The sequence below is a fragment of the Phocoena phocoena genome, chromosome 15 (assembly GCF_963924675.1).
Source record: "Phocoena phocoena chromosome 15, mPhoPho1.1, whole genome shotgun sequence".
NCBI lineage: Eukaryota > Metazoa > Chordata > Mammalia > Artiodactyla > Phocoenidae > Phocoena > Phocoena phocoena.
The window spans coordinates 54,954,631-54,981,350 of NC_089233.1; the positions used below are offsets into that span (position 1 = coordinate 54,954,631).

General features: G+C 40.5%; 1 protein-coding gene across 1 annotated transcript in view; it reads left to right on the forward strand.

The window, feature by feature from the left end:
* FERMT1 (FERM domain containing kindlin 1) overlaps positions 1-26,720 on the forward strand; it is a 59,149-nt gene that overhangs the window by 957 nt on the left and 31,472 nt on the right. Inside the window, exons 2-5 of the mRNA XM_065892077.1 lie at positions 1,120-1,353; positions 11,690-11,836; positions 20,865-21,078; positions 23,101-23,203. Of these exons, the coding sequence (XP_065748149.1) occupies positions 1,120-1,353; positions 11,690-11,836; positions 20,865-21,078; positions 23,101-23,203 (698 nt within the window). The remainder of the gene's footprint in view (positions 1-1,119; positions 1,354-11,689; positions 11,837-20,864; positions 21,079-23,100; positions 23,204-26,720) is intronic.

Sequence of the window (26,720 nt, forward strand, 5' to 3'; positions counted from 1 at the left end):
CCACCAAGGGTAACCACTATCCTGAATTCTTACTCCATAGGAGTAAACTGTACAGTAAACTGTATATAAGTGGAATTATACAGGATAATATACTCTTAGGCATCTGCTTTCTTTCCTGCCACATTATGTCTGTGAGATTTAACCATGCTATTGCATATAGTTTGGGTTCATTGATTCTCATTGCAGTATAATATTCCATTGTATGACTATGCCACAATTTATCCATTTACCTGTTGATAGATATTTGGATTGTTTCCATTTGGGGGCTTTTACAGATAGTACCGTCTTTTGGTCTATATAGTACACGCATTTCTAATGGGTATATAGCTCAGAGAAAAGTTACTGAATAGGACTTTCCAAAATAGTTATAGCATTTATACTTCTAATAGCACTGAGAGAAACATTTTCTAATTTAAATAGAGAGAAAGAAAGAGGGAGAAACTATTTTTTAAGTAAATAAAAATACCGGTGGCTCTTAATTTAGCAAAATAAAAGATTGAATATTGACTCTAACATTGGCAAAGGGGAAAGATTCAACCTAGATACCAAGGGGCATTGAAGAAGGGGAAGAATTCAATGTTGATGCTACCATTAAGAGAGAAAATATTCAGCTCTGATTTCAGTGTAAACACTTTGGAAATTGGGAATATGGTGGAGCTAATAAGAGATGGACATTCCTGAGAAGAGTGAAATGTCAGCTTTCCAGTACTTCTGCGTGCAGTTTGATTGGGAGCTATTGATATTCCCTTGTGGAAAGATTCATTTCTATTAGAGAAATAATCTTGATTAAACAGAGGTGATGCTCCTGGCCTTCCCAGAAAGGACCATGGCACCAAGGGACTTGGGAGAAGATAACTTTAGTATTTCATCAGGAACAAAAATTGTATGTCTCTCTTCCTTCCATAGTATTTAAATATAAAGAAGGTAAGGTTCAGTCTGTCTTCTACCTGCCCCGCCTTAGGGACTTTGACAAGAAGCCAAGAATGATGAAACCTTGGACTGTAAGAGGAGGTGGGAGCTGAAGACCAGCGTTGGCTTCAGTTTTGCACACAAGGAACTTGACTCTGGGGTGCGAGTGCTCACTCTCACTTTACTGCACTGTGTTCTCCGTTCTTGCAGACATAGCCCAGGACTGGTCAGACTTTGCCCTTTGGTGGGAACAGAAGCACTGCTGGCTTCTGAAAACGCACTGGACCCTGGACAAATGTGGGGTCCAGGCAGATGCAAAGCTTCTCTTCACCCCTCAGCATAAAATGCTTCGCCTCCGCCTGCCCAACGTGAAGACAGTGCGACTGCGAGTCAGCTTCTCGGCCGTGGTCTTCAGAGCGGTCAGCGACATCTGCAGAGCCCTGAGTGAGTTTCCGCAGGCGCCTGCGCCCTCTGGACTCTCAGCAGAGGAGAACGGGAAAACGCGTGCACTTCTGTCCACAAGCAGTTGGCTTTACAGAACATGTGCCTTATTAGGAGCATACTTTTCGAGCGCAGTTCTGGAGACTTTAGCCATTTAAGTGAAGTTAAACCAAACGGAAAATTATTGGAATAAATCAGATTCACTTCCACAAAGCTTAAAACTATTTCAAAGAGATTTGTAAACAGAAGAGACAACTCCATTAAGATTTCCCCCCCAAAACTCGTTTCTCTAAGCCATACTGAAATCATCATTATATTTAAGACAAAAAAAGAGTTCCATTAAATTATTATCACCATAGAGCCAATGTGTCTTTATTGTTTTTGAGATAATGGTGATGCAATGTCTTAATTGCTTCCCTAATATTTGGCTCCAGTAAATAACTCTGTCCACAAACATCATTTGTGGAGTTTATTTTAAGCAGGAAAGTACACTTAATTATGGATCAGAAACTTTAACAGCCATTAGAGACAACACTGTCCAAACCATTGCTTCTTCCTGGGACTTCCATAATAGGAGCAAACCCTGGGTCAGGAAGGTGTTCTTATTTTATATTTTTTGAAAGTGTGTAGGTATATTCTTGAGTTCCAAGGCAAAGATTTAGTATTTGAACACAGTATATACAGTATGTGAGTGAGTGATCTATCTCCCCATTAAACTGTAAACTGCTCATTCATTCCTTCAACAAATATATACGTATTGGTTTGGCAGGCACTAGGATGAGTGCTAGGGATGGGTTAAGCAAAAAAACAGACCAAAATCTCTGCCCTCCTTGAGCTTACGGTGTAGCATACAGAGACAGAAAATAAATCATTTAAAAAAATAAGATGTTAAAAGGAGATAGGTAGTGGAGAAAAAAAGGAAAAAGTATATAGTCTACACAGGATTGAGACTGCCACTGTTGGGTAGGGCAGGTTGGTATAGTATTAAATAAAGTGAAGACAGAACCATTTCTTGAACATGGCTGTGTTCCTAACACCTAGGAGAATGCCTGGCACCCATCAACTGCTTAGTAACTGCTTGTTTGTTTTTTTGCTTGTTTGTTTTTTAACACCTTCATTGGAGTATAATTGCTTTAAAATGGTGTGTTAGTTTCTGCTTTATAACAAAGTGAATCAGTTATACATATACATATGTTCCCATATCTCTTCCCTCTTGCGTCTCCCTCCCTCCCACCCTCGCTATCCCACCCCTCTAGGTGGTCACAAACCACCTAGCTGATCTCCCCGTGCTATGTGGCTGCTTCCCACTAGCTATCTATTTTATGTTTAGTAGTGTATATATGTCCATGCCACTTTCTTACTTTGTCACAGCTTACCCTTCCCCCTCGCCATATCCTCAAGTCCATGCTCTAGTAGGTCTGTGTCTTTATTCTTACCACTAGGTACTTCATGACCTTTCCTTTTTCTTTTTTTTTCCTTATATTCCATGTAAATGTGTTAACATACAGTATTTGTTTTTCTCTTTCTGACTTATTTCATGCTGTATGACACTCTAGCTCCATCCACCTCACTACAAATAACTCAATTTCATTTCTCTTCATGGCTGAGTAATATTCCATTGTATATATCTTCCACATCTGCTTTATCCATTCATCTGTTGATGGACACTTAGGTTGCTTCCATGTCCTGGCTATTGTAAATAGAGCTGCAGTGAACATTTTGGAACATGACTCTTTTGGAATTATGGTTTTCTCAGGGTGTATGCCCAGTAGTGGGATTGCTGGGTCATATGGAACTTCTATTTGTAGTTTTTTAAGGAACCTCCATACTGTTCTCCATAGTGGCTGTACCAATTTATATTCCCACCAACAGTGCAAGAGTGTTCCCTTTTCTCCACACCCTCTCCAACATTGATTGTTTCTAGATCTTTTGATGATGGCCATTCTAACTGATGTGAGATGATATCTCATTGTAGTTTTGATTTGCATTTCTCTAATGATTAATGATGTTGACCATTCTTTCATGTGCTTGTGTGCAGTCTCTATATCTTCTTTGGAGAAATGTCTATTTAGGTCTTCTGCCCATTTTTGGATTGGGTTGTTTGTTTTATTGTTATTGAGCTGCATGAGCTGCTTGTAAACTTTGGAGATTAATCCTTTGTCAGTTGCTTCATTTGCAAATATTTTCTCCCATTCTGAGGGTTGTCTTTTGGTCTTGTTTATGGTTTCCTTTGCTGTGCAAAAGCTTTGAAGTTTCATTAGGTCCCATTTGTTTATTTTTGTTTTTATTTCCATGTCTCTAGGAGGTGGGTCAAAAAGGATCTTGCTGTGACTTATGTCATAGAGCATTCTGCCCATGTTTTCCTCTAAGAGTTTCATAGTGTCTGGCCTTACATTTAGGTCTTTAATCCATTTTGAGCTTATTTTTATGTATGGTGTTAGGGAGTCTTCTAATTTCATACTTTTACATGTATCTGTCCAGTTTTCCCAGCACCACTTATTGAAGAGGCTGTCTCTTCTCCACTGTATATTCTTGCCTCCTTTATCAAAGATAAGGTGACCATATGTGCATGGGTTTACTATGGGCTTTCTATCCTGTTCCATTGATCTATATTTCTGTTTTTGTGCCAGTACCATACTGTCTTCATTACTGTAGCTTTGTAGTATAGTCTAAAGTCAGGAAACGTGATTCCTCCAGCTCCATTTTTCGTTCTCAAGATTGCTTTGGCTATTTGGGGTCTTTTGTGTTTCCATACAAATTGTGAAATTTTTTGTTCTAGTTCTGTGAAAACTGTCAGTGGTAGTTTGACAGGGATTGCATTGAATCTGTAGATTGCTTTGGGAATTGAGTCATTTTCACAATGTTGATTTTTTCCAATCCAAGAACATGGTATATCTCTCCATCTATTTGTATCATCTTTAATTCCTTTCATCAGTGTCTTACAATTTTCTGCATACAGGTCTCTTGTCTCCTTAGGTAGGCTTATTCCTAGATATTTTATTCTTTTTGTTGCAATGTTAAATGGGAGTGTTTTCTTGATTTCACTTTCAGATTTTTCATCATTAGTGTATAAGAATGCCAGAGATTTCTGTGCATTAATTTTGTATCCTGCTACTTTACCAATTCATTGATTAGCTCTAGTAGTTTTCTGGTAGAATCTTTAGGATTCTCTAAGTAGAGTATCATGTCATTTGCAAACAGTGACAGCTTTACTTCTTCTTTTCCGATTTGGATTCCTTTTATTTCTTTTTCTTCTCTGATTGCTGTGGCTAAAACTTCCAAAACTATGTTGAATAAGAGTGGTGAGAGTGGGCAACTTTGTCTGGTTCCTGATCTTAGTGGAAACGCTTTCAGTTTTTTACCATTGAGGACAATGTTGGCTGTGGGTTTGTTATATATGGCCTTTATTATGTTGAGGAAAGTTCTCACTGTGCCTACTTTCTACAGGATTTTTATCATAAATGGGTGTTGAATTTTGTTGAAAGCTTTCTCTGCATCTTTTGAGATGATCATATGGTTTTTCTCTTTCAATTTGTTAATATGGTGTATCCCGTTGATTGATTTGTGTATATTAAAGAATCCTTGCATTCCTGGAATAAACCCCACTTGATTATGGTGTATGATCCTTTTAATGTGCTGTTGGATTCTGTTTGCTAGTATTTTGTTGAGGATTTTTGCATCTATGTTCATCAGTGATATTGGCCTGTAGTTTTCTTTCTTTGTGACCTTTGTCTGGTTTCGGAATCAGGGTGATGGTGGCCTCGTAGAATGACTTTGGCAGTGTTCCTCCCTCTGCTATATTTTGGAAGGGTTTGAGAAGGATAGGTGTTAGCTCTCCTCTAAATGTTTGATAGAATTTGCCTGTGAAGCCATCTGGTCCTGGGCTTTTGTTTGTTGGCAGATTTTTAATCACAGTTTCAATTTCAGTGCTTGTGATTGGTCTGTTTATATTTTCTATTTCTTCCTGATTCAGTCTTGGAAGGTTGTGCTTTTCTAAGGATTTGTCCACTTCTTCCAGGTTGTCCATTTTATTGGCATATATTTGATTGTAGTAATGTTTCATGATCTTTTGTATTTCTGCAGTGACAGTTGTTACTTCTCCTTTTTCATTTCTAATTCTATTGATTTGAGTCTTCTCCCTTTTTTTCTTGATGAGTCTGGCTAATGGTTTATCAATTTTTGTTATCTTCTCAAAGAACCAGTTTTTAGTTTTATTGATCTTTGCTATCATTTCCTTCATTTCTTTTTCATTTATTTCTGATCTGATCTTTATGATTTCTTTCCTTCTGCTAAATTTGGGGTTCTGTTTGTTCTTCTTTCTCTAATTTCTTTAGGTGCAAGGTTGGGTTGTTTATTTGAGATGTTTCCTGTTTCTTAAGGTAGGATTGTATTGCTATAAACTTCCCTCTTAGAACTGCTTTTGCTGCATTCCATAGGTTTTGGGTTGCCATGTCTCCATTGTCATTTGTTTCCAGGTTTTTTTTATTTCCTCTTTGATTTCTTCAGTGATCACTCCATTATTAAGTAGTGTATTGTTTAGCCTCCATGTGTTTGTATTTTTTACAGATCTTTTCCTGTAATTGATATCTAGCTTCATAGCATTGTGGTCGGAAAAGATACTTCATACAATTTCAATTTTCTCAAATTTACCAAGGCTTGATTTGTGACCCAAGATATGATCTATCCTGGAGAATATTCCATGAGCACATGAGAAAAATGTCTATTCCGTTGTTTTGGGATGGAACGTCCTATAAATATCAATGAAGTCCATCTTGTTTAATGTATCATTTAAAGCTTGTGTTTCCTTATTTATTTTCATTTTGGATGATCTGTCCATTGGTGAAATTGGGGTGTTAAAGTCCCCTACTATGATCATGTTACTGTCGATTTCCCCCTTTATGGCTGTTAGCATTTTCCTTATGTATTTAGGTGCTCCTATGTGGGTGCATAAATATTTACAATTGTTATATCTTCTTCTTTGATCAATCCCTTGATCATTATGTACTGCCGTTCTTTGTCTCTTGTAACAGTCTTTATTTTAAAGTCTATTTTGTCTGATATGAGAACTGCTACTCCAGCTTTCTTTTGATTTCCATTTGCATGGAATATCTTTTTCCATCCCCTCACTTTCAGTCTGTATGTGTCCCTAGGTCTGAAGTGGGTCTCTTGTAGACAGCATATATATGGTTCTTGTTCTTGTATCCATTCAGCCAGTCTGTGTCTTTTGGTGGGAACATTTAATCCATTTACATTTAAGGCAATTATCGGTATGTTGGTTCCTGTTCCCATTTTCTTAATTGTTTTGGGTTTGTTATTGTAGGTCTTTTCCTTCTCTTGTGTTTCTTGCCTAGAGAAGTTCCTTTAGCATTTGTTGTAAAGCTGGTTTAGTGGTGCTGAACTCTCTCAGCTTTTGCTTGTCTGTAAAAATTTTAATTGCTCCATCAAATCTGAATGAGATCCTTGCTGGATAGAGTAATCTTGGTTTTAGTTTTTTCTCCTTCAACACTTTAAATATGCCCTGTCACTCCCTCCTGGCTTGCAGAGTTCCTGCAAAAGATCAGCTGTCAACCTTATGGGGATTCCCTTGTGTGTTATTTGTTGTTATTCCCTTGCTGCTTTTAATATATTTTCTTTGCAGTTAATTTTTGATAGTTTGATTAATATGTGTCTTGGGTGTTTCTCCTTGGATTTATCCTGTATGGGACTCTCTGTGCTTCCTGGACTTGATTAATTATTTCCTTTCCCACATTAGGGAAGTTTTCAACTATAATCTCTTCAAATATTTTCTCAGTCCCTTTCTTTTTCTCTTCTTCTTCTGAGAACCCTATAATTTGAATGTTGGTGCGTTTAATGTTGTCTCAGAGGTCTCTGAGACTGTCCTCAGTTCTCTCATTCTTTTTTCTTTATTCTGCTCTGCAGTAGTTATTTCCACTTCTTTATCTTCCAGGTCACTTATCTGTTCTTCTGCCTCAGTTATTCTGCCATGGATCCCTTCTAGAGTATTTTTCATTTCATTTATTGTGTTGTTCATCGTTGCTTGTTTCCTCTTTAGTTCTTCTAGATCCTTGTTAAATGTTTCTTGCATTTTCTCTATTCTATTTCCAAGATTTTGGATCATATTTACTATCATTATTCTGAATTCTTTTTCAGGTAGACTGCCTGTTTCCTCTTCATTTTTTCGGTCTGATGGGTTTTTACCTTGTTCCTTCATCTGCTGTGTGATTTTCTGTCTTCTCATTTTGCTTATCTTACTGTGTTTGGGGTCTCCTTTTTGCAGGCTGCAGGATTGTAGTTCCTGTTGTTTTTGGTGTCTGTCCCCAGTAGCTAAGGTTGGTTCAGTGTGTTGTGTTGGCTTCCTGGTGGAGGGGACTAGTGCCTGTGTTCTGGTGGATGAGGCTGGATCTTGTCTTTCTGGTGGGCAGGTCCACGTCTGGGGCTGTGTTTTGGGGTGTCTGTGGCCTTATTATGATTTTAGGCAGCCTCTCTGCTAATGCATGCAGTTGTGTTCCTGTCTTGCTAGTTGTTTGGCATAGGGTGTCCAACACTGTTTCTTGCTGGTTGTTGAGTGAAGCTGGGTCTTGTTGTTGAGATGGAGATATTTGGGAGATTTTCACTGTTTGATATTTTGTGGAGCGGGAGGTCTCTTGTGGACCAGTGTCCTGAAGTTGGCTCTCCCACCTCAGAGGCACAGCGCTGATGCCTGGCTGGGGCACCAAGAGCCTTTCATCCACACGGCTCAGAATAAAAGGGAGAAAAACTGTGCTTCCCTGGTGGTGCAGTGGTTGAGAGTCCACCTGCCGATGCAGGGGACACAGGTTCATGCCCCAGTCCGGGAAGATCCCACATGCCACAGAGCAGCTGGGTTCGTGAGCCATGGCCACTGAGCCTGCACGTCTGGGGCCTGTGCTCCACAACGGGAGAGGCCACAACAGTGAGAGGCCCATGTTCTGCAAAAAAAAATTAAAAAAAGAAAGGAGAAAAAGAAGAAAGAAAGAACGAGGATAAAATAAAAGTAAGATAAATAAAATAAAATTATTAAAATAAGAATAATTATTAAGAAAAAAATTTTTCAGTGAAAAAAAACGGAAGGACAGAACCCTAGGACAAATGGTGAAAGTAAACTTTTACAGACAAAATCTCACACAGAAGCATACACATACACACTCACAAAAAGAGGAAAAGGGGAAAAAATAATATATCTTGCTCCCAAAGTCCACCTCAATTGGGATGATTCATTTTCTACTTAGGTATTCCACAGATGCAGGGTACATCAAGTTGATTTTGGAGATTTAATCCGCTGCTCCTGAGGCTGCTGGGAGAGATTTCCCTTTCTCTTCTTTGTTCCCACAGCTTCCGGGGTTCAGCTTTGGATTTGGCCCCGCCTCTGCGTGTAGGTCACTTGAGGGTGACTGTTCTTCGCTCAGAGAGGATGGGGTAAAGGAGCAGCTGATTCAGGGGCTCTGGCTCACTCAGGCCGGGAGTAGGGAGGGGTACGGAGGCGGGTTGAGCCTGCGGTGGCAGAGGCCAGCATGATGTTGCATGAGCCTGAGGTGCGCTGTACATTCTCCCAGGGAATTTGTCCCTGGATCACGGGACCCTGACAGTGGCGGGCTGCACAGGCTCCTGGGTGGGGAGGTGTGGATAGTGACCTGTGCTTGCTCACAAGGCTTCTTGGTGGCAGCAGCAGGAGCCTTATCATCTCATGCCCGTCTCTGGGGTCCACGCTCTTAGCCGCAGTTTACACCCGTTTCTGGAGCTCCTTTAAGCGGCGCTGTTAATCCCCTCTCTTCGCGCACCAGGAAACAAAGAGGCAAGAAAAAGTCTCTTGCCTCTTTGGCAGGTCCAGACTTTTTCCCAGACTCCCTCCCTGCTAGCAGTGGTGCACTATCCCCTTCAGGCTGTGTTCACGCCGCCAACCCCAGTCCTCTCCCTGGGATCCAACCAAAGCCCGAGACAGCTCCCAGTCCCCGCCTGTCCCGGCGGGTGAGCAGACAAGCCTCTCAGGCTGGTGAGTGCTGGTAGGCACCGGCCCTCTATGCGGGAATCTCTCCGTTTTGTCCTCCACACCCCTATTGCTCCGTTCTCCTCCGCAGCCCCAAAGCTTCCCCCCTACGCCACATGCAGTCTCCGCCCGCGAAGGGGCTTCCTAGTTTGTGGAAACCTTTCCTTCTTCACAGCTCCCTCCTACTGGTGCAGGTCCCGTCCCTATTCTTTTGTCTCTGTTTTTTCTTTTTTCTTTTGCCCTACCCACGTAAGTGGGGAGTTTCTTGCCTTTTGGGAGGTCTGAGGTTTTCTGCCAGTGTTCAGTGGGTGTTCTATAGGAGCAGTTCCACGTGTAGATGTATTTCTGATGTATCTGTGGGGAGGAAGGTGATCTCTGCGTTTTATTCTTCCGCCATCTTCCTCAACTCCAGTAACTGGTTGTTGACTGAGCAAATGAATGGAAGCTTCCATTACAAAACATAAGTTCCAGAATTGTCCCTGATGCATGGTGAGCAAATGACAAGCACAGGGCACCTTGCTTTCAGGAATATTCTATAGAAAATTTGAAAACAGAGTAAATGAGTAAATAAAATTCTACATACCACAGTGGACTGGAAGCACACATTGTAGCTGGGGCTGAAAACTTGGAAGTTTTGAAATAAACAGAAACATTCATACATTCTTTTCTTTTCCAGATTACACCTTCATGGTAGTTCTAAAGGACTCAACTTGGCATTTCTAATAAATTCTTTTTTTTTTTCTTTTTGACCATGCCACATAGCTTGCGGGATCTCAGTTCCCCAACCAGAGATTACGCAGTCCACAGCAGTGAAAGGGCCGAGTCCTAACCACTGGACCACCAGGGAATTCCCTAATAATCACTTTCTATATGTGACCAATTGAAACTAAATCAAATTTAGCAATAGGATTTTTTTCCCTCGAAGAAAAGACAAGACACAAATCTTGGGCTTGGAGATATCGGTGTTTTGTTTTGTTTTGTTTGTTGGTAAAGCTTCGAAATTTTGATTCATTTCCAGGTTTTGTGTATAAATTATGCATTTGGAATGGTCACAGGTGTGTGTTGCAACCTGATAGTCAGGCTTGGTTAAAGGGAGGGAATCGAGCCCAGTTGCCAGCCTCAGCCTCAGCACCAAGCAGTGTTTGAACTAAGAGGTAGGAGGACCTATGGAATCAGTGCATTTACCTCCAGGAAAGCTGCCCAGAAACTCTAATATCCACATTCCTTGGCTTTTACCTAGGATCCTAGCAGCACAGTGTGTTTATAAAGTTATCAGTTCTGATTGGAAATGGCAGTTATAAGTATATTTGATTAATGGAGGAAAATGGGGACTATCTTCTTAGTTTGAGTACTCCAGAAGCAGACCTGAGATAAGAATTCAAGTACAAATATTATTTATTTGGAAGGTGATGCCAGGAAACACTGGCTGGGAGTGGGAAACCGAGACTGGGAAAAGAAGGCCACTAATGAGCAAGTATCACTGATCAAGTCACACTTTGGGCAACTGGGGACCTCTGGGAGGCAGTGTGGACATGTCTTGGAGCTGTGCCACCCAAGGGGCAAGGGAGGTGGGGTGTTAATACACCATTCTCATCAGTCATTGAGTCATCAAGGGCTGTTCTTGGGGACCGTTAATTCACTGAACTTATGTGGCCTGTTGCATCTGTATCTGAGCAGTGTGGACTCTGGCATCCAGAGCAAGCCCTTGGGTAGAGAGACACATCCTAGCTGCCATTGGAAGGGGGTCAGAGCTCACTGAAATGGTGATGGCCAAGGGGTGGGTGGGGCACCTACCATGTCTGCCTCGGGGATGAAAGTAGCTGTTGGGCAGAGAAAGGCTCTGAAGACCGCTGGTCCATAAAGAAAAAAAGATGGGGTCTTTTGTTGTTGCTTAAAAACCTAAAAACAGAAAAGGAAGGAAGGGAGGGAGGAAGGAAAGAAGCAAGGAGGGAGGGGAAAACGTAGTCAATAGATGACACAAGCATAGCAAAATGCTGAGAGCAGTTTAAGCAGAGTGACGATCACAGGAAGGAGCCACTATACTATTCCCTTCACATTGGATATGTTTGAAATATTTTCACAGTAGATTAAAAAACAAACTAGAAATTTTCCTAGACTGAATCTCCCTCCACTATCTGACCCACACACACACCCATTTTGGGAGTCACTTATCCCCTTCAATTTCTTCAAAAGGAATGCAATTTAGTTCCATTTATCTCTCAGGAATTTCCTGAGAAATGGTTTCAGATGCCCAACATGACTCTTGAGTCTTAGAAGGAATTTTCTTTTTACTTTTTGCTTGTTTTCTTTCTTTTTAATATATTTTTTATTTTTTAGATATTAGAAGAGCAGAAGAAGTTTCCTTGTTAAAGCCTTCTGGTGAATATTTTAAAAAGAAGAAAAGAAAAGAAAAAAATAATAAGGAGCCCATAATTGAAGATATTTTAAGCCTGGAGTGTTCTCCAACAAATTCAGGTCCGCCAGGTAAGATTTATGATAGGTGTTTTGTTGTTTTAATTCATTATTAAATCCAAGCATTTCTTAAATTCTTAAGTCCCAAGAACTCTCCTCCCCTCTGGTCACCTTTCTTCTCTCCCCCAAACAAAGAAGGACTAAAATTGAAGATTCCAGTGATGAGGATAGAATATCCAACTAATTTTAGAACTAACAGAAATTTTTTGACAAGGTATGTTGTATGGCTCATTATTTTAATTGTATGTATTAGGTCACGGATGAATGTAAAACTTTAGTAGAATTGGCCATGAATTTGTGGGATAAAGGAAATTTGTTAGATCACTCGGATATATTTCTCTTCCTGATTCTACCTTCATATGACTCTTTCCTGAACTCAATTTAAATTTTGAGTTGGGCATGTAACAGGAGGGGCAGTAAAAATTCTGTAAAGGCATCATCCTTTTATTTTTACAGTCGTACATCAGAGCTGTTGCAGACCACAGCAATAAAGAAAGTCACACGAATTTTTTTTGTTTCCCAGCTCATATAAAAGTTTACACTCTAGGGCTTCCCTGGTGGCGCAGTGGTTGAGAGTCTACCTGCTGATGCAGGGGACATGGGTTTGTGCCCCAGTCCAGGAAGATCCCACATGCTGCAGAGCAGCTGGGCCCGTGAACCATGGTCGCTGAGCCTGCACGTCCAGAGCCTCTGCTCCACAGCAGGACAGGCCACAACAGTGAGAGGCCCACGTACGCAAAAAAAAAAAAAGCTAAAAGTTTACACTCTACTGTTACTATTAAGTGTGCAATAGCATTATGTCTTTAAAAAATGTACATACCTTAATTAAAAAATACTTTATTTATAAAAATGCTAACATAATCTGAGCCTTCAGCAAGTCATAGCAGTAACATCAAAGATCACTGATCACTGACCCCCATGACAAACATAATAATAATGGAAAAGCTTAAAATATTAGAATTACCAAAATGTGACACAGAGACACGAAGTGAGCAAATGCCATTGGAAAAATGGCTCCAATAGACTTGCTCAACACACAGTTGCCACAAACCTTTAATTTCTAAAAAAACAAAAAAACAGTATCTGCGAAGCACAATAAAATAAGATATGCCTATATATAAGAATTAATCTCGGTCGGAGGAAGATGGCGGAAGAGTAAGACGCAGAGATCACCTTCCTCCCCACAGATACACCAGAAATACATCTACACGTGGAACTGCTCCTATAGAACACCCACTGAACACTGGCAGAAAACCTCATCTCCCAAAAGGCAAGAAGCTCCCCACATACCTGGGTAGGGCAAAAGAAAAAAGAAAAAACAGAGAGAAAAGAATTGGGACAGGACCTGCACCAGTGGGAGGGAGCTGTGAAGGAGGAAATGTTTCCACACACGAGGAAGCCCCTTCGCGGGCAGAGACTGCAGGTGGCGGAGGGGGGAAGCTTCAGAGCCGCAGAGGAGAGCACAGCAACAGGGGGGTGGAGGGCAAAGCGGAGAGATTCCCACACAGAGGATCAATGCTGACCGACACTCACCAGCCCGAGAGGTTTGTCTGCTCACCTGCCGGGGCGGGCAAGGCTGGGAGCTGAGGCTCAGGCTTCAGTTGGAGTGCAGGGAGAGGACTGGGGTTTGCGGCATGAACACAGCCTGCAGGGGGTTAGTAGTGCACCACGGCTAGCCGGGAGGGAGCCCGGGAAAAGTCTGGACCTGCCAAAGAGTCAAGAGACTTTTTCTTCCCTCTTTGTTTCCTGGTGCACGAGGAGAGGGGATTAAGAGCACTGCTTAAAGGAGCTCCAGAGACGGGTGGGAGCCGCGTCTAACAGCGCAGAACCCAGAGACAGGCATGAGATGCTAAGGCTGCTGCTGCCGCCACCAAGAAGCCTCTGTGCGAGCACAGATCACTCTCCACACCTCCCTTCCGGAGAGCCTGTGCAGCCCAACACTGCCAGGGTCCCAGGATCCAGGGACAACTTCCCTGGGAGAACGCACGGCTCGCCTCAGGCTGGTGCAACGTCCCACCCTCCTCTACCGCTGCAGGCTCACCCTGCATCGTACCCCTCCCTCCTCCTGGCCTGAGTGAGTCAAGAGGTCCCGAGTCAGCTGCTCCTTTAACCCTGTCTTGTCTGAGTGAAGAACAGACACCCTCCGGTGACCTACACGCAGAGGCAGGGCCAAATCCAAAGCTGAGCCCCGGGAGCTGTGCGAACAAAGAAGAGAAAGGGAAATCTCTCCCAGCAGCCTCAGGAGTAGCATACTAAATCTCCACAATCAACTTGATGTACCCTGTATCTGTGGAATACAAGAATAGGCAACGAATCATCCCAAATTGAGGAGGTGGACTTTGAGAGCCAGATTTATTACTTTTTCCCCTTTTCCTCTTTTTGCGAGTGTGTATGTGTATTCTTCTGTGTAAGATTTTGTCTCTATAGCTTTGCTTTCACCATTTCTCCTAGGGTTCTATAGTTCTGTAGTTTTGTTGTTGTTGTTGTTTTGGTACTTTTTAAAAAATTTTTTTTCTTAATAATTATTTTTTATTTTAATAACTTTTTTTTTTTTTTTGCGGTATGCCCACCTCTCACTGTTGTGGCCTCTCCCATTGTGGAGCACAGGCTCAGGATGCGCAGGCTCAGCGGCCATGGCTCAGGGGCCCAGCCGCTCCGCAGCATGTGGGATCTTCCCAGACCGGGGCATGAACCCATGTCCGCTGCATCGGCAGGCGGACTCTCAACCACTGCGCCACCAAGGAAGCCCTTATTTTATTTTATCTTACTTTATTTTATATTACATTCTTTCTTTCTTTCTTTCTTTCTTATTTTTCTCCCTTTTATTCTGAGCCATGTGGATGAAAGCCTCTTGATGCTGCAGCCAGGAGTCAGTGCTGTGCCTCTGAGGTGGGAGAGCCAACTTCAGGACACTCGTCCACATGAAACCTCCCAGCTCCACATAATATCAAATGGCAAAAATCTCCCCGAGATCTCCATCTCAACACCAGCACCCAGCTTCATTCAACAACCAGCAAGCTACAGTGCTATACACCCTATGCCAAACAACTAGCGACACAGGACCACAACCCCACCCATTAGCAAAGAGGCTGCCTAAACACATAGCAAGTCCACAGACACCCCAAAACACACCCACAGACGTGGACCTGCCCACTAGAAAGAAAAGATCAAGGCTCATTCACCAGAACACAGGCACTAGTCCCCTCTACCAGGAAGCCTACACAACATACTGAACCCACTTTAGCCACTGGGGACAAACACCAAAAACAACGGGAACTATGAACCTGCAGCCTGCAAAAAGGAGACCCCAAACACAGTAAGATAAGCAAAATGAGAAGACAGAAAATCACACAGCAGATGAAGGAGCAAGATAAAATCCACCAGACAGAATAAATGAAGAGGAAATAGGCAGTCTACCTGAAAAAGAATTCAGAATAGTGATAATAAATATGATCCAAAATCTTGGAAGTAGAATAGAGAAAATGCAAGAAACATTTAACAAGGACCCAGAAGAACTAAAGAGGATATAAGCAATGATGAACAACACAATAAATGAAATGAAAAATACTCTAGATGGGATCAATAGCAGAATAACTGAGGCAGAAGAACAGATAAGTGACCTGGAAGATAAAATAGTGGAAATAACTACTGCAGAGCCGAATAAAGCAAATAGAATAAAAACAACAGAGAACAGTCTCAGAGACCTCTGGGACAACATTAAATGCACCAACATTCGAATTATAGGGGTGCCAGAAGAAGAAGAGAAAAAGAAAGGACTGAGAAAATATTTGAAGAGATTATAGTTGAAAACTTCCCTAATATGGGAAAGGAAATAATTAATCAAGTCCAGGAAGCACAGAGAGTTCCATACAGGATAAATCCAAGGAGAAACACACCAAGACACATATTAATCAAACTGTCAAAAATTAAATACAAAGAAGACATATTAAAAGCAGCAAGGGAAAAGCAACAAATAACACACAAGGGAATCCCCATAAGGTTAACTGCTGATCTTTCAGCAGAAACTCTGCAAGCCAGAAGGGACTGGTAGGACAAATTTAAAGTGATGCAGGAGAGAAACCTACAACCAAGATTACTCTACCCAGCAAGGATCTCATTCAGATTTGATGGAGAAATTAAAACCTTTACAGACAAGCAAAAGCTGAGAGAGTTCAGCACCACCAAACCAGCTTTACAGCAAATGCTAAAGGAACTTCTCTAGGCAAGAAACACAAGAGAAGGAAAAGACCTACAATAACAAACCCAAAACAATTAAGAAAATGGGAACAGGAACCAACATACCGATAATTACCTTAAATGTAAATGGATTAAATGCTCCCACCAAAAGACACAGACTGGCTGAATGGATACAAAAACAAGAACCATATATATGCTGTCTACAAGAGACCCACTTCAGACCTAGGGACACATACAGACTGAAAGTGAGGGGATGGAAAAAGATATTCCATGCAAATGGAAACCAAAAGAAAGCTGGAGTAGGAGTTCTCATATCAGACAAAATAGACTTTAAGATAAAGACTATTAGAAGAGACAAAGAAGGACACTACATAATGATCAAGGGATCGATCCACGAAGAAGATATAACAATTGTAAATATTTATGCACCCAACATAGGAGCATCTCAATACATAAGGCAAATACTAACAGCCATAGAGGGGGAAATCGACAGTAACACATTCATAGTAGGGGACTTTAACACCCCACTTTCACCAATAGACAGATCATCCAAAGTGAAAAAATATAAGGAAACACAAGCTTTAAATGATACATTAAACGAGATGGACTTAATTGATATCTATAGGACATTCCATCCAAAAACAACAGAATACACGTTTTTCTCAAGTGCTCATGGATCATTCTACAGAATACATCATATCTTGGGTCACAAATCAAGCCTTGGTAAATTTAAGAAAATTGAAATCGTATCTGGTATGTTTTCTGACCACAATGCTATGAGACTAGATATCAATTACAGGAAAAGATCTGTGAAAAATACAAACATATGGAGGCTAAACAATACACTACTGAATAATGAAGTGATCACTGAAGAAATCAAAGAGAAAATAAAATAATACCTAGAAACAAATGACAATGGAGGCACGACGACCCAAAACCTATGGGATGCAGCAAAAGCAGTTCTAAGACGGAAGCTTATAGCAATACAATCCTACCTTAAGAAACAGAAAATATCTCGAATAAACAACCTAACCTTGCACCTAAAGCAATTAGAGAAATAAGAACAAAAAAATCCCACAGTTAGCAGAAGGAAAGAAATCATAAAAATCAGATCAGAAATAAATGAGAAAGAAATGAAGGAAATGATAGCAAAGCTCAATAATACTAAAACCTGGTTCTTTGAGAAGATAAACAAAATTGATAAACTATTAGACACACTCATCAAGAAAAAAATGGAGAAGACTCAAATCAATAGAATTAGAAATGAGAAAGGAGAAGTAACAAATGACACTGCTGAAATACAAAAGATCATGAGAGATTACTACAAGCAACTCTATGCCAATAAAATGGACAACCTGGAAGAAATGGACAAATTCTTAGAAATGCACAACCTGCCAACACTGAATCAGGAAGAAATAGAAAATATGAACAGACCAATCACAAGCACTGAAATTGAAACTGTGATTAAAAATCTGTCAACAAACAAAAGCCCAGGACCAGATGGCTTCACAGGCGAATTCTATCAAACATTTAGAGAAGATCTAACACCTATCCTTCTCAAACTCTTCCAAAATACAGCAGAGGGAGGAACACTGCCAAAGTCATTCTACGAGGCCACCATCACCTTGATACCAAAACCAGACAAGGATGTCACAAAGAAAGAAAACTACAGGCCAATATCACTGATGAACATAGATGCAAAAATCCTCAACAAAATACTAGCAAACAGAATCCAACAGCACATTAAAAGGGTCATACACCATGATCAAGTGGGGTTAATTCCAGGCATGCAAGGATTCTTCAATATACGCAAATCAATCAACGTGATACACCATATTAACAAATTGAAGGAGAAAACCATATGATCATCTCAATAGATGCAGAGAAAGCTTTTGGCAAAATTCGTCACCCATTTATAATAAAATCCCTGTAGAATGTAGGCCTAGAGGGAACTTTTCTCAACATAATAAAGGCCATATATGACAAACCCACAGCCAATATTGTCCTCAATGGTGAAAAACTGAAAGCATTTCCGCTAAGATCAGGAACAAGACAAGGTAGCTCACTCTCACCAGTCTTATTCAACATAGGTTTGGAAGTTTTACCCATAGCACAGAGAAGAAAAGGAAATAAAAGGAATCCAAAATGGAAATGAAGACGTAAAGCTGTCACTGTTTGCAAATGACATGATACTATACGTAGAGAATCCTAAAGATGCTACCAGAAAACTACTAGAGCTCATCAATGCATTTGGTAAAGTAGCAGGATACAAAATTAATGCACAGAAATCTCTGGCATTCCTATACACTAATGATGAAAAATCTGAAGGTGAAATCAAAAAAACACTCCCATTTACCATTGCAACAAAAAGAATAAAATATCTAGGAATAAACCTACCTATGAAGACAACAGATCTGTATGCAGAAAATTATAAGACACTGATGAAATAAATTAAAGGTGATACAAATAGATGGAGAGTTATACCATGTTCTTGGATTGGAAGAATCAACATTGTGAAAATGACTCTACTACCCAAAGTAATCTACAGATTCAATGCAATCCCTATCAAACTAACACTGGCATTTTTAACAGAACTAGAGCAAAAAAATTCACAGTTTGTGTGGAAACAGAAAAGACCCTGAATAGCCAAAACAATCTTGAGAATGAAAAACGGAGCTGGAGGAAGCAGGCTCCCTGACGTCAGGCTATACTACAAAGCTACAGTAATCAAGACAGTATGGTGTTGGCACAAAAACAGAAATATAGAATCAATGGAACAGGATAGAATGGCCAGAGATAAACCCACACACATATTGTCACCTTATCTTTGATAAAGGAGGCAGGAATGTACAGTGGAGAAAGGACAGCCTCTTCAGTAAGTGGTGATAGGGAAACTGGTCAGGTACATGTAAAAGTATGAGATTAGAACAATCCCTAACACCATACACAAAAATAAGTTTAAAATGGATTAAAGACCTAAATGTAAGGCCAGAAACTATCAAACTCTTAGTGGAAAACATCGGCAGAACACTCTATGACATAAATCACAGCAAGATCCTTTTTGACCCACCTCCTAGAGAAATGGAAATAAAAACAAAGATAAACAAATGGGACCTAATGAAACTTCAAAGCTTTTGCACAGCAAAGGAAACCATAAACAAGACCGAAAGACAACCCTTAGAATGGGAGAAAAAAAAAAAAAAAAAAAAAAGAATGGGAGAAAATATTTGCAAATGAAGCAACTGACAAAGGATTAATCTCCAAAATTTACAAGCAGCTCATGCAGCTCAATAACAAAAAAACAAACAACCCAATCCAAAAATGGGCAGAAGACCTAAATAGACATTTCTCCAAAGAAGACACACAGATGGCCAACAAACACATGAATGAATGCTCAACATCATTAATCATTAGAGAAATGCAAATCAAAACTACAATGAGATATCATCTTACACCGGTCAGAATGGCCATCATCAAAAAATCTAGAAATAATAAATGCTGGAGAGTGTGTGGAGAAAAGGGAACACTCTTGCACTGCTGGTGGGAATGTGAATTGGTACAGCCACTATGAAGCACAGTATGGAGGTTCCTCAAAAAACTGCAAATAGTACTACCATATGACCCAGCAATCCCACTACTGGGCATACACCCTGAGAAAACCATAATTCAAAAAGAGTCATGTACCAAAATGTTCATTGCAGCTCTATTTACAATAGCCAGGAGATGAAAACAACCTAAGTGTCCATCATCGGATGAATGGATAAAGAAGATGTGGCTCATATATACAATGGAATATTACTCAGGCATAAAAAGAAACGAAATTTAGTTATTTGTAGTGAGGTGGATGGACCTAGAGTCTGTCATACAGAGTGAAATAAGTCATAAAGAGAAAGTCAAATACCATATGCTAACACATATATATGGAATCTAAGAAAAAAAATGTCATGAAGAACCTAGGGGTAAGACGGGAATAAAGACACAGACCTACTAGAGAATGGACTTGAGGATATGCAGAGGAGAAGGGTAAGCTGTGACAAAGTGAGAGAGAGGCATGGACATATATACACTACCAAACGTAAAATAGATAGCTAGTGGGAAGCAGCTGCATAGCACATGGAGATCAGCTCGGTGCTTTGTGACCACCTGGATGGGTGGGATAAGGAGGGTGGGAGGGTGGGTGACGCAAGAGGGAGGAGATATGGGAACATATATGTATGTATAACTGATTCACTTTGTTATAAAGCAGAAACTAACACACCATTGTAAAGCAATTATACTCCAATAAAGATGTAAAGAAACGAAAAAATAATCTCTAGCTTGCTTGCAACTCTGAGGGCTTCTTGCATAGTATATTGCAATGCAAAGAATGAAAAGGATTATTTATGCTTTCCTTATGCAAATTAGAGTCAGATGATTTATAAACCGTCAACTAGCTGGTTTCTTAAAATTTTAAATACTGTGATTTGTTTAGGGGATTTTCCAAAAAAATATAGTGTATTCATGCATTCTGCGAGAGCTCCAGTTTTCTAATAGTGCCAGAACTCACTACTGAAATAGGAGAATTTTGAATTATTGAGGAGATAGTCCCACATCTGTCTGGGTTGATTTTGAAGTTTTTACAGCCTATGAGTTCCCAAGCTTCCCAGGAGCTAAATATTCAGACAGGAGTTTTACCTATGTTTAACTTCTCTCCCCATCACTCAAGACTTATCTGATTATTTTCAATGTTAACAAACATTTAACTTCAAAATCCATTTTAGTACAAGCAATATTGGTAATTATTTTTCTAAAGATTCCTACCCCAAATCTCATATCCTAGTTCATTCTCTCCTTTGCTTTGCAGTAAGTCCTGGCTTATACAGTAGAACCATGACCCCCACATATGACCCCATCAACGGAACGCCAGCGTCATCCACAATGACTTGGTTCAGTGACAGCCCTTTGACTGAACAAAACTGCAGTATCCTCGCATTCAGCCAGCCCCCTCAGTCACCAGAAGCTCTTGCTGACATGTACCAGCCTCGGTCTCTGGTTGACAAAGCCAAGCTTAACGCAGGGTAAGGACATGACTTGGTTTTGCGTCTCTGTGAACTGATGTTGATATAGTAAGAGAGATGCTGCAGGGATGGGGGAAGGGGTGTTTCATTTTTAATTTAGCATGCCTAGGGATTGTATACTATTCACAAAAGTCAGTGCTGATTTTAGCAACAAAAGGGAAAAATGCAGCCTTTCATCATTTCAATACATTTAAAGTGTAACAACATTTACTCACTGGGTTAATTCAACGGTTTACCGTATGTGAATACTAATTCTTTGACCATACACGTGTGCAAAGTGTATTTTATGGAATGTAGAACAGCTTATAAGTGGGTTGGTCCCCATGGAGCAGCAGGGGAGACCCAAGGTGACCTCACTGTCTTTCGTAGAGCACTCCTCCATTCTGTGATCCAACAAGTGAGTCCTTCAGCTTTTGTATGAAGTAGTCTCAGAAAACACAATTTATTTCTCAAACCACCATCTATTTCACTCCCTGTTGTCAACCAAGTCAAGTCAAGTTTGTTAACAGCATTCCACTCCCTGTGAGATCTGGCCCTGAAGATGTCCATCTGTCCGTCCTGCTGTGCTGTCATGCACCCCATCCCCCCACGTGCATGCTCACTCTTGTGTCACCACCTCACCTCCAGCTTTTCCCCTGCTCCAGAACCCTCTCCTTCCCTCCTCCTCTACCAGCCCATCCCTGTTTGTCCTTTAAAGCCCAGCTGCATACAGTCTTCTTCTGAGATGTCACCATTCAAGATCAGTCACTTCCCTTGAGTTCTGTTCTTTGGCTCCAGTGTTACCTTGTTCCTTTAGTATAAGGCTTGGTTACCCCACAGGACTGTCAATTCCTTTAGGTTGGAGACTGCATCTTGGTTATTCTTATTCTCCCAAAAGGGAATATATAATATGTAATAGAATATTACATATATGAGTATATATAATCAATATATGTAAACATATATAAAATACTTGATAGAATTTCAAACCATTTTCCTTCAGTGGTATTGGATGCCCTTCATTCCCACCTTGTTTTGTTGTTAACTTTTCATCACACCTCACCATTGCCAGTATTTATCTTTCAAACACTAGAATTGTGCTACCCAGTACAGGAGTCACTAGCCGCATATGGACATTTACATTTATGTTTGAATATAATTAAAATTAAAATGTGGCACTAGCCACATTTAAACCTTCAGTAACCACATGTGGCTAGTGACTACTCAGTTGGGCAGGGCAATATAGAATATTTCCATCGTTACAGAAAGTTCTACATAGAACTTTCTGTAAGATAGAGCCAGTTCTGGGTTGGACCACCTAGTGTAGAAGTGGTCAGCAGTCAGCAAATACATGCCGAACAAGTACATACAATAGTCACCAAGCGCAGATTCTAATTCTGGCTCCACCACGAGGCATGTGACCTTGAACATATCACTTAATGCTGCTGAGGCTCATTTTCCTCATCCGTAAAACTGAGAAAATAAGAACTGCCCTGAGGGACTTCCCTGGTGGTCCAGTGGGTGAGACTCTGTGCTCCCAATGCAGGGGGCCCTGGTTCAATCCCTGGTCAGAGAACTAGATCCCGCATGCTGCAACTAAGAGCCTGCATGCCGCAACTAAAGATCCCACATGCTGCAACTGAGTCCACATGCCACCACTAAAGATCCCACATGCCGCAACTAAGACCTGGTGCAGCCAAAATAAATAAAACTAAATTGTAAAAAATTAACTCAAAAAAAAATAAAAATAAGAACTGCCCTGGCTCCTTCATTTGGTTACTTTAAAGTGTCAGTGAGAAAATATATACAAACAAAAAAGCAGTTGGAAAGCTGTATGATAAAATGGAGATATAAGCTATCATCAAGTCATCTCCCTTACTGAGTTTTGGTTATATTACTAACCCGGACTTTGTTCAAGGGTGTATATATACACACATATACATTTAGATATACATGTATATGTATATAAAAACACATTGTATAATACTATAATTATGTATGTAAAATTGATTGACTTTTAAAACTCATCCTGTTGTTTTCCAGTTGGCTAGACTCCTCACGTTCCCTTATGGAGCAAGGCATCCAGGAGGATGAGCAGCTGCTGTTACGATTTAAATACTACACTTTCTTTGACTTGAATCCCAAAGTAAGATACTTTTTCTGTATTCTGTCTCTCCCTTTTTTTTTTAATGTGAATGCATGAAAGTGTAAAATTGAGTTATTTAGTTTTCAAAATTAGGATTAATTTATGTAACCTTCTGTTTAGCTCTGTAGGGTTAGACCAATAAATGTATACTGGTCTCTGGATTTTCATCTGTTTGTCTCTAGCGAGCATGGTAGGCTACCCCTGAGTTAGGGGAGTCGCTAAGGGTCTTCACTCATGGCATGTGCTGTCCCTCTCCATTCACGGTGAAGCAGGAACAAAAAGAGAGTGACTCACAGAGTTGGAGCCCTTCATGCTTAGGAAGGAGGGAGTTGTCAAGGCCCAGGTTAAAAGGGAAGGGGTTTTGGCAAAGAAGCCAGGACCTCATGATAGCACACACCTGGCTCCCCACTGCGGTGCTGAATGAGTCTTGGGTGATGAGACAGAGGGATTATCTGGATAAATAAAGACCCCCAGCTGGTTTCCAACTCTCATTTTAAGTGCACATCTCCCACCTGAAGTTTCCTAGGACAGCTGAATGGTGAAATAAGTCCTCTGAACATCTGCCCCTTCCTTGTCCCAATTCTCCCTTTTGTAGAGTTGTGAATCGGCACTTAAAGTGGCCCAAAGTAGAAAACACACACTGGGTCACCAGTCCTCTGAGTGCACAGCATGATGGTATCCTTCCCATCCCAGTTCCGAGCTGACTGCTAATTCTTCAATTATCACCGGGCACTTGTTCAAGGGGCCTGCCTCGGGTCACCTTTTCTGCACCCGTTCCTTCCTCATCCACGGCAGTGTTTCCGCCTCTTGTGTCACTGTCTTCTGCTTGGTCCTCATTTTGTCTGGTCTCCAGAGGCCCATCTGGACTCCCACTGCTTACCTAACTGGCATCTGCTTCAAAATAAGCCCTCTTCCTTGTTTCTGTGGAGCTCTTGCTCAGTCTTTGACTGAGATCCAACTTACTGCCCATGGGCCTAGCTTGCATCTGGAGTACATCACTTCCAGTGAATCATGGTAAGAAAGCAAACTTTAGGTCTTCTTTGATAAAATCTTCAGGAGAAATTACTGTTACGGCTTCTCTTAACCAATTGTTTTGATTTTCTTAAGGGCAATGTGAATTATACAATTATTCAGGTTTTCCTTTTTGTGTTGCCTGCTAGAACCAAATCTTTACACTTTCTGTAACCTCACTTTTTAGCCTCATTCCTGACTCAGCTTTACTCTTTCCTTGCCTAGTTCCTAGGTAACTTAATCTACCTTATTGTATGCTATCTATTCTAATAAACTGCCTTAAATTTTTTTCTGAAACTAGATAACACATAAATAAAACATACTTATGCATTTTCTAATTGCTAAATCAGGAATGTGGCCCCAACTTATCTCTTCAGACTTGTGCCCCTGTTGTTTTATTTATTCAATTATTTATCGAACAACTACGGTGTGCCAAGAACTAAAATAGAAGTTGAGGGCCCAAAACAGCTGGACGTTAGAATAACGTTTTCAAATTTATGAAATAAAATACATAGGATTACAAAATGGAACTATATTGAACTATAGTAACCAAAATATTTTTCAAAATGGATATAAGTAACATATCTGTTTAATTAGTTGATATCAAAGTGATAATGAATGTGAGCATTGTTTGAAAATAGCAACTGTGATACAATATGAAAAATCTGTGATTCTGGTAGTCATGAAGTCACAAGTGCTCTGTAGTACTGTGGTTTGTGGCCTACATTCACCATGGAAGGAAATGCTAAATTTCCATTAAAAGCTGGTGCAAATGGAGGTGTAGTTTTTTCTAACCCAGGCTTATGGACCACCTGATTTAGACTCCCAAATCCAAGAATCGCAGGTTCAGAAACCCTGCCCTAAGATCGCATTCTGGTCTTATTCCTTCCAGAAAGGAGCTTTTCTCTACTCTTGGTCACACTGGCCCATCTCTTCTCTGAGCCACAACTGAGTGTAATTTCAGGACTCACACCTCTAATTGTACCAAATTCATGGATTTTCTCTACAAATAAGCTTCAAACTCCTTGGAGTTATGGAACACTTCTGATATTTCCTTTACCCTCAACCCCTACGTGCTGCAAGGATGCTGGGAGAGTCAGACTTTCCTAGTCGCCTCCTCCAGGATGGGATCAGCTGGTCCTTGGAGACCCTCCTATCAATTTCCTTGCCAAGAGATTCCCCATTAAAACCCTTGCTTTGGCAATTGAGCTCAATGTTAAAAGTAAACTCAGTCATCTACTGCTTAAAATAATAGTCAGGAACATGTAAGTGACATCACAGTCAAGGAATTCAGACATGGCAGATCATCAGCATAAATATCAAACATGGAGGGGCAGTGTTAAAAATGTGTTGTCTAAAAAGTGGAAGATTAAAAGGAATCATTCTTCCAGAAGGAGACAAGAACCCGGAAGGCAAATGTTACTGGGGCTGTTGTCCTAGGCTCTTTGCCACCAGCCCCTGCTTGCTTAATTGGTAAGGAGTTCTGTGTCCATAGCCTATGAACAAAATGTTTCTGAATCTAACAGCCAAATAGCAGCTGTCAACCCAAAGGTGACAGGAAAACTTAAGCTGGTGGGATAGGACTTTGGGGTGCAGGATGATTCCCCAACCACTCTAGAGTTGTGGCAGCCCTCCCTTCTCTGCCCTCCTAAAGTACAGAGTGCTATAAATGAAACCAAGTTTAAGGCTCCTGGGTAGAGGGATATAGAAACTTAAGATAGAGTTTGTGCTTTCAAAGAATCTACAATCAAATCAAGAAGAGCAAAGATAGCACCCATGAAACCACTGCAAACATACAAGGTATCCTACATTTAGGAGTTAAATCATATAATAGGACCAGGGAGCTTCTCTTCTCTGGCTTTCAGAGGAGAGATCCAAGCAAGCTGTAGAGCTGAGGCAACAGGCACTGATTAAAATCTCAGATGTATGAAAGTACTAGAATACATTTCAAATATGATATACTTTAAAAATGCAAAATCCAGAATCCATAAAGAGAATATTGGTACATTTTAATTAAAATATGAAAATTTTATGCATGACAAAAAAACTATAAATGAAGTTAAAAAAAAGTCATTGCAACACATACTACAAACAAAAGGCCAGTCTCTAATATATCAAGAGCTCTTCCAAATCAATAATAAAATACCAACAACCCAGTAGACTAATGAGCAAAGGATGTGAACACATAGTTCATAGAAAAGGAACTACAATGGCTCTTATAAGGTCTTATACTGGCAAAGATCAAAAAGTTTCATGCACTATCTTAGTTAGCAAGAGTATGGGGAAATAGGCTCTCTCATACATACACTGCTTGTAGGTCAAATTATGAATTAATCTAGCCTCTATGGAAGGCAATTTGGCAATATCTATCAGAATTACCATTCTGCATGGCTTTGACCCAGAAAATCCACCCCTTGATATTTATACCACAGTTATACTCAAATATGTGAGTTGATATGTCTGTACACAAGAACAGTTATTACATTATTTGTTTTAGGGAAAAATT